Genomic DNA, 7,500 nt, shown 5'->3' with positions numbered 1-7,500 from the left:
TGACAGCTTTGTAATACCGAAGTTTACTGAAGTTAATCCCTGTTCAGCGGGGCTAGTGTCAGGATGGGAGACCAAAACAATAAACCCCTCATAAAAAACAGAAGCATCTGACCGAGAATACTATTAACGCTAACAAATGCGAACTCAGCAAGGTACAGATTTTGTTAGCTTGCTTTATGCAAAACAAATATTGATGAAAAAGCAAATAACTATTGGTACACAGTTTTTAGAAAGAGCGGAAGGAAGTTTCCGGGACGGTCGATCGAGAATAAATTATTTGCGACATGAAAACAACATTAATTTTGAACCGTGAATATAAAATATAAAAAGTTACGATCAGCGACAAACATTTTGGGAGATTTTTGCTACGTTCAAGTAAATTGCAAAATCGAAAGTGATTAAGTTACCGCGGCATGTTTACTCGCCAAACAGTGAGGCATCTGTGTCAAATGATGGCAAGATACCGGGTTTTTGTAAGTTTCTTTTTCTGTCAAGTGTTATAAAGTTTGACAATGAAATGAGCGAAGTCAAAACAAAGATCACAATCGCCCAACTCTTGTTTATGCAAAGTCAAAATTTACTCTCCAAGACGCGTTCGACGTTATTTATCACCAGGTAATTTCATCATTTTGGAAATGGCAGCTACTTTATTATTCATCTGCGTCACAATTTTTCACTGATTTTGGGGCTCATTTTGTTGAAACTCAAGCACGCTTCCAACAGGCCTGTGAACCCTTCCTGCTTACAGAGCATTACTAAAAAACTTCTCCCATATCACATTTCAACCTTAAGCTCGGAAATTCAATACACAACATGATATTATAATTCACAAAGGCAGAAAATACCACAGAATACTTATCCAGCGAAAAATTTATTGAAACAAACAACATATTTGCTCTTAGAGGCGAAAACCTCTTCCTATTTCATTGCGTGCGTGAAGGCAAGAAACTCAATCGTGTCAAATTCCCATGTACTTCAGGTAAATACAGCTCACTTTGATTTTGGCTCGACGGGCGATAGATTGTTGTCGAAGTCCATTACTCGTTGCTTTTAAGATTCCACCGCCTGTATATCCAATTGACTTGCCATTATTGAGCTTCATAAGGGTATATTTTGTTCAAAGATCCACTAAAACGCCATTCGCGTTACATGACTTTCGACGCCATTGCCGGTTAAGTTTAAAATCGTTCTACTGTGTCCACCACGCATTTCCCACTACCCCCTCGATCCTAAGAAAATACGCGCAGAAGGCTCTATGCACAAAGCCACCACTTAACAAGGGAGTGACAGGCAAGACTTTTACCGACACGGAAAAAAATGAAAAAACGACGAAATAAACGCAGATTCCTACTGGGTTTGCCATACTGGCGACCCCAGTAACTAGACCCTCCGTGAGGGTACACTAGGTTGTCTGTGGTACGTGCACCGTTCCAGAAAAATTTTTTTCAAGTTGTCGGGTCATTAAGACCATTTATTATATGGCTTGTGTTTGTAGCCGATATAACGCGCGCTCTGATTAGCTAATTGTGACTGAATTGTAGGGCATTATTCTCCCGTAATGCTCACGGGCCGAATACCGGCTTGCAAAAACAAAGCAAAAGGTAATTTAAAAAACATATTTCCAACAGCGTATAACTTATTTCCAGACAACTGAAACATTTTGTAAAAGCGAGCGAAAGTTGAACAAAAAAATTTAAGCAAAATAACAGTAAAATATGTTTTCTCGGCAAAATTTGGTCATTTTAGCGTTGATTACGAATATTTGGATGCAAAACTAAAATTTTCTGCAATTTATCTGCTTTCTTGGACATAAATTCGACCGAAACCTGATGAGGCACGAATATTTTTAGATTTTTAGCTTTAATCGGATTAGCGATCAATGCGTAATGTGATGACGCGATAAAAGTGTCAAATTTGCGACCCGTTGCGAACGGCAACGGAAGCGATCGCATTACGAATAATTAACCTCTCTTTGCCAAAAACCACCTAAATAACCGATTTTTTGACGGAAAATTCATCCCAGAGGATAAAACTATTCACTGGACATGTAATAAAGGTAAATATGTTCGAGCGAAAACGAAAACAAGCGAATATTTTGAGGGAAAACACAATTATGTGAGATCAAAGGAAAATCTGTTTAAGACACGCAATTGCATCGCTCCGAAAATAATTTTACCTTTTCAGCGATTTTAACGCTTGAAATTCCATCCAATCCACCTGGTCTAGTCTTTGAATTCACTATTTTCGCTGCCCTACGAATCTTCAGTGTTCTACATAACAGCACACTTGGTAAAAGACGGCTCGACGGGAGACAGATTGTTGTCGAAGTCCATTACTCGTCGCTTTTAAGCTTGTTCAGTATCCAATTGACTTGCCATTATTGAGTTTCATAAGGGTATATTTTGTTCAAAGATCCACTAAAACGCCATTTTGCGTTACTTGACTTTCGACGCCATTGCCAGTTAAGTTAATCGTTCTACGGTGTCCACCAGAGAAATCTACGCATTTCCCACTACCCTCTCGATCCTAAGAAAATACACGCAGAAGGCTCTATGCACAAAGACACCACTTAGTAGGGGAGTGACAGGCAAGACTTTTACCGACACGGAAAATAAAACGGAGAAATCTACCCATTTTCCGACTGAGATTGCCATACGGCAACCCAGTAAAAAACGAAAAAAAAAAACAGACAAACTAAACGAAGACCCCGACTGGGTTTGCCATACTGGCAACCCAGTAATAAACACTAAGCTTCTATAAGTTGATATCCCTCCGATGCTTGACTTGAATAACTGGGTAGCCACCAGAGTGGTCCTGACAACAGCTATATATGTCAAACCAAGAGTCCATGATGGACTCTCGGTCAAACCTGTATTGAAACCCGAGCGAAAAATGCAGGAAAAAAATATTTTCCAAACCGTTCTCCACCTGAACACAAAAACCGTCGACTGTTAAGAGCTTTAGTTGAGGTAGTAAGGAGCTTAAGCCACGACAACGGTGACGGCAACGAGAACGTCATCTCAAAATATAAATTCACGTTATTTTAATCGCTTCGTGACTATTTCAACATTTTTAATATGACAAGGGTGTGGTAGTTCCTCAAAAACGAGACTGGTCGGAACGGCACTTAATTTAGGGGAGAAAATGAATATTTATCCTCAAGTGCTGACCTATGTTTAGGTTTCCTTATTACAAGAAGTTAACCGGGCTTGAGCAGTCAACTTTAAAAAAAAGATGACCAAGTTGAGCTCTAAACTTGAGCCGGCGATACGGTCACGCGATACTGGTCAGCGGATACCTCGTTTTGACAGGTGTCAATCGACCATAACATGAATGTCCAATATCATGTACGCTGTAAACGGCCGCCATGTTGGGCGTATTGATCATGATGATGATGATGATGATGATGATGGCCATGGTATGCAGACGTGGAGGCTTCATTATTCAAAGACATAATGAGCTGCGCGATTTGGAAGCCGAAATGCTAAAGATGGTATGCAATGATGTCCAAATTGAACCGGTACTTCAGGAGATAAACGGAGAAGTGCTGACACCTGATACGAACAGAGAAGCGGATGCCCGGCTTGACATACATGCTCGTGGCTTCTGAGGACGGCAAAGCTCTGCTTTTTTTGATGTTAGGATTTGTTACCCGAGTGCAGAGTCTTATAGAGGCCTAACCATAAGACAAATCTACCGCCAACATGAGAGTGAGAAGAGAATGTACGCCAGCAGGGTGCTAGAAGTCGAACAAGGCTCCTTTACCACACTGGTATTTACTACCACCGGAGGAATGGCAGATAAATGCAAGAGGTATCGCAGTAGACTGGCTGAACTTTTGTCAATCAAGAAGGGTAAGGACTACTGCACTACGTACAATGTCGTGGATTCGCGCCAAAGTCTCATTCGCTCTCCTGAGGTCTGCACTACTGTGCTTGAGAGGCTCACGTTGTATTCGAAGAGCTCCGTTCAACATTGCTAATAGTGACTTTGAAATCGATAAGGAATTAGCGAGACTTTAGGATTTGAGCGTTTATTATTGGCCGTCATGATGGAAAAGGATAAACGATTATTGACACAGTGATTGTATTCTTATGATTTATAATAATTTCTTATGTTGTATAGTGCTTCCAATTCTTACTTTTTAATATTTCTGTAAATTATGTACATATTTTTGTGTTTTAATTTTAAAGTCTGAATAAATTTATAAAACAAATAAATAAATACAAAACATCCAACCAACGCATGCACATGGAAAATTGCGTGCACCGAGATTACCACTTTTCGGAGGAAAATAATGGAGTGCCTGCTAATTGCTTGCAAGAAACCAACCCAAAACAAACAAGTACATTCTTTTATTGCGAAACTGTTCCTCTTGGGAATAACTTAATCCAACAAAACCAAGTTGTATTTAAATTTCCACCATGTACCCCTGATGATGACCGTACGTTTAGTAACTTTTAGCCTTCTATATAATCATTGTTATTGTTTTTGGGCAAGTCTGTGCGTACGCGCCCACGAGCAATATCGGTACTATTAGCCGTGATTACCATGAGAAAATCAACCCATGGGTCCTATGCCTATATGGTACTCCGGCCAACCATAGATGTCAAACGGAGATAGACCATTTACCCAGCTACCTTCGAGTAATTTAGTGCACAAGGAATCTCTTCTTACTATAGAATTCCTTAGATAAATTATTAATGCTCCATACCTCTGTTGAAAGCTCGCTTCATGTAGAATCGCTTTGAATCGGGTAAAAAGTCTTCGGGCCTGGCTTCTTTCGTTCTGTTGTTTAGCTCGCAAATTCTTCTTCCAATGATGACATTGTAGCTTTGGCATCTGACATCCTGGTCACATATCAAGTAACATTCCCCTGGAAATTGATCCCTGACTGTTTTAAAAGTGTGGCCTTTAAGAAACATCCCAAAAACAGAATATTCGCTGTGACAATCTTGATTAGCTGCCCTAATAAGACCAATCCTTGTCATCAGAAAAAAAGCTGAGAACCAAAATCGCGGGTTCATCTTGTTGATGTAGACTTTGCGAAATATTGCCCTGCAAGTAAGTAGAGTGAAATTCACTCTTTACTGAAAACCCCGGCAGGGCCGTCAAAGGGCCAATTATTTAAGCGAAGCCTAGGTTAGACCTGGTTTAAGAGTGAGTCACGGCTTAGACTAGTTCTTCGTAAACCATATTTAAACTTAAATGGCTGTCCAAAGTAAGCTTCCCAACCAATCTGAACCCCCAGACAATTATGTGTGTCCGTTTGAGAAACAGGTGTGTTGTTTACCACAACGGGATGTTCGAAACTCTTAGAACTCAGATTAGAAGAAGACCAAATAAGCATAAATTTAGACTTAGCATGGGCCTCAGTAAGCCAATCTCGGACACGTTCGAGGTCAGAATTCAATTATTCTTACTGGTAATTTAAGGATTTTGGGAGGGATTTTATCCACCCGGTTTACTTACATCCTTTTAGGCCTTGGCAGAGTCGAAACAACATTGTGGACAAGAGTTTTAGAAAACTTTAAATGTTCTGGAGAAAATGTATCAGAATTTTCGATTAATGAATGGTCGGAATTACTACACAGTTCTTCGTCGTATTCAGCTGCTAATCTTGGCCCAATACTACATAATAAAGTAGTCGTTAAAAGCCTCAGCCATAGCTTTTGGATCCGACACTATATTATCCTTGACTGATAGTTCATTAAAGGAACTCATTTTGTTGCGTGGTTTTTTCCAGCTAAGGATTATATAAGCGTTCAGGCTTTCTGTGGGGTCATTGGACCTACAACAGTCGTTTATCTTGTTGCGAGTTTTTTTGTTTTACTCGCCCGATGGTACTGTGAGGTATATTTAATAGCGCGTTTCTTGTGGTAATCTTGATTCCTCATGGGTTTTGTAATGTACGGAGTTATCCAAGGAGCAGAGTACTCTCTTGTTCTTTTTTGGCGCTCTGGTGCATCATCCTATTTACAGTCTCGATAAAGAATCTAACTGCAATACATTCGAGATAAATTTGCAAGAATGTTTTGAGTAACAAAATGTTTGTAGTCTCTAATTTCTTTGATGCAAGATTTGCTATTTGGTAGCCCACATTTCCGCACTATATGTTAAACTATGATCCGAGATTCCGAGATGTATAACAGCGGAGTCAGATCAATTCTCTTTGACATTGGGAAGAACCAAATCTATTACCCTGGATGAGGCCTCTGTCACCCTAGTTGACTTGTCAATAATTAACTGATCTAACTGGTGAAGTGAGAGTGCGTGGATGTCCATTGGAATTTTACTCACGTCACAATTGAGATCGCCAATTATCATCAGTTATTTGTTTCCAGCGTCGCATTTTTGAAGAAAAGTCTCATAATCATTGAAAAGATCTACAAGGTCGGAATTTGGAGTCCTGTACCAAGTACATGTAATAAAAGGTTATATGGACGACACATTTCGGCACAAATCATCTCGAGATGACCCCGCACTAAGTCATTTAGCAAAGAGATTGTTTTCACTGGTCCTGGTTTCTCCCATCAGGTTTACTATATGATGTACAAGGCATACTGTAAGAGGCACGACACACAGAGAGCTTTTTGAAAATGGTCTATGAATTGAAAACCTCGTCGCCACGGTACAAGCTGTAATGCCAACTGTTACTAGCTTTTTGCAAAAACGGGACAGATTGATGTAGTGAGATATATGTCATCTGGTTGCAACCACGCCATTGAATTCCCTTAATAGGTAGATCGGAGCACTCATCTAAAGCTATTCTCGATGCGATTACTGATGTTTTAACTTCACTCGATGTATTTCAACTTTTTTCCGCCGTCGATAGATGATGATGATGATGATGTATTTAGATAGTCTTACAGCTTCGTCCTCGTCACGTACAAATTCCGAAAACTTCTGCTCTATGATGGTCCCTGTTAAGGTGTTGTTTGTAAATATAACTTGTTCTAACGAGAAAACACTCTAGAGCTCTTACGAAATGTATGTGGCCGCGTTAAACCAACAACCCACTGAACTTTGAAACAAGTCTAGAAGTGAAATACCGTACCTGATGAAAGTGTGTTTCAGAGCCAGAAAGTTCCTTGTGATTTGATCCCAGTGATTGAATTTTATAAGCGCTCACCTCTTATAGGAGCAGCGGGAGTAAGTGTTGTTTAAAAAAACCTGGCTTATTTTTCTCTTCAGTCTTATAAATAGCTGGGGTTACTTAAAATACATAAATGCATGGGGAATGCCTTCGGCAATCGCAAGCCGCCTTGCGGCCCCAAAAATGTTACTCCCGGTGCTTTTACAAATACGTCCGCCATTTTACAAAACTGTCGAACACCCAGCTTGCGTCTCGTTAAATGGGCACAAAACTCATCTTTTTTGACCGTGTGGGGAACATAAAGTGAAAGTGACAAAGACAACATTCTTCCTGGCTGATCGACAGAGGCCACCATTTCGAGTTTAAAGTATTTTAGACCAACGTGCATGTTGCCGCTGCTTCCA

General features: G+C 40.0%; 1 protein-coding gene across 1 annotated transcript in view; it reads right to left on the bottom strand.

The window, feature by feature from the left end:
• LOC137981782 (uncharacterized) overlaps positions 1 to 7,500 on the bottom strand; it is a 32,110-nt gene that overhangs the window by 7,180 nt on the left and 17,430 nt on the right. The window contains exon 2 of the mRNA XM_068828833.1: positions 4,715 to 5,058. Coding sequence (XP_068684934.1) covers positions 4,715 to 5,058 — 344 coding nt within the window. The remainder of the gene's footprint in view (positions 1 to 4,714; positions 5,059 to 7,500) is intronic.

The sequence above is a fragment of the Montipora foliosa genome, chromosome 13 (genome assembly GCF_036669935.1).
Source record: "Montipora foliosa isolate CH-2021 chromosome 13, ASM3666993v2, whole genome shotgun sequence".
NCBI lineage: Eukaryota > Metazoa > Cnidaria > Anthozoa > Scleractinia > Acroporidae > Montipora > Montipora foliosa.
The sequence above is the reverse complement of the archived record's forward strand: the minus strand, read 5'-3'. Positions and strand labels throughout refer to the sequence as shown.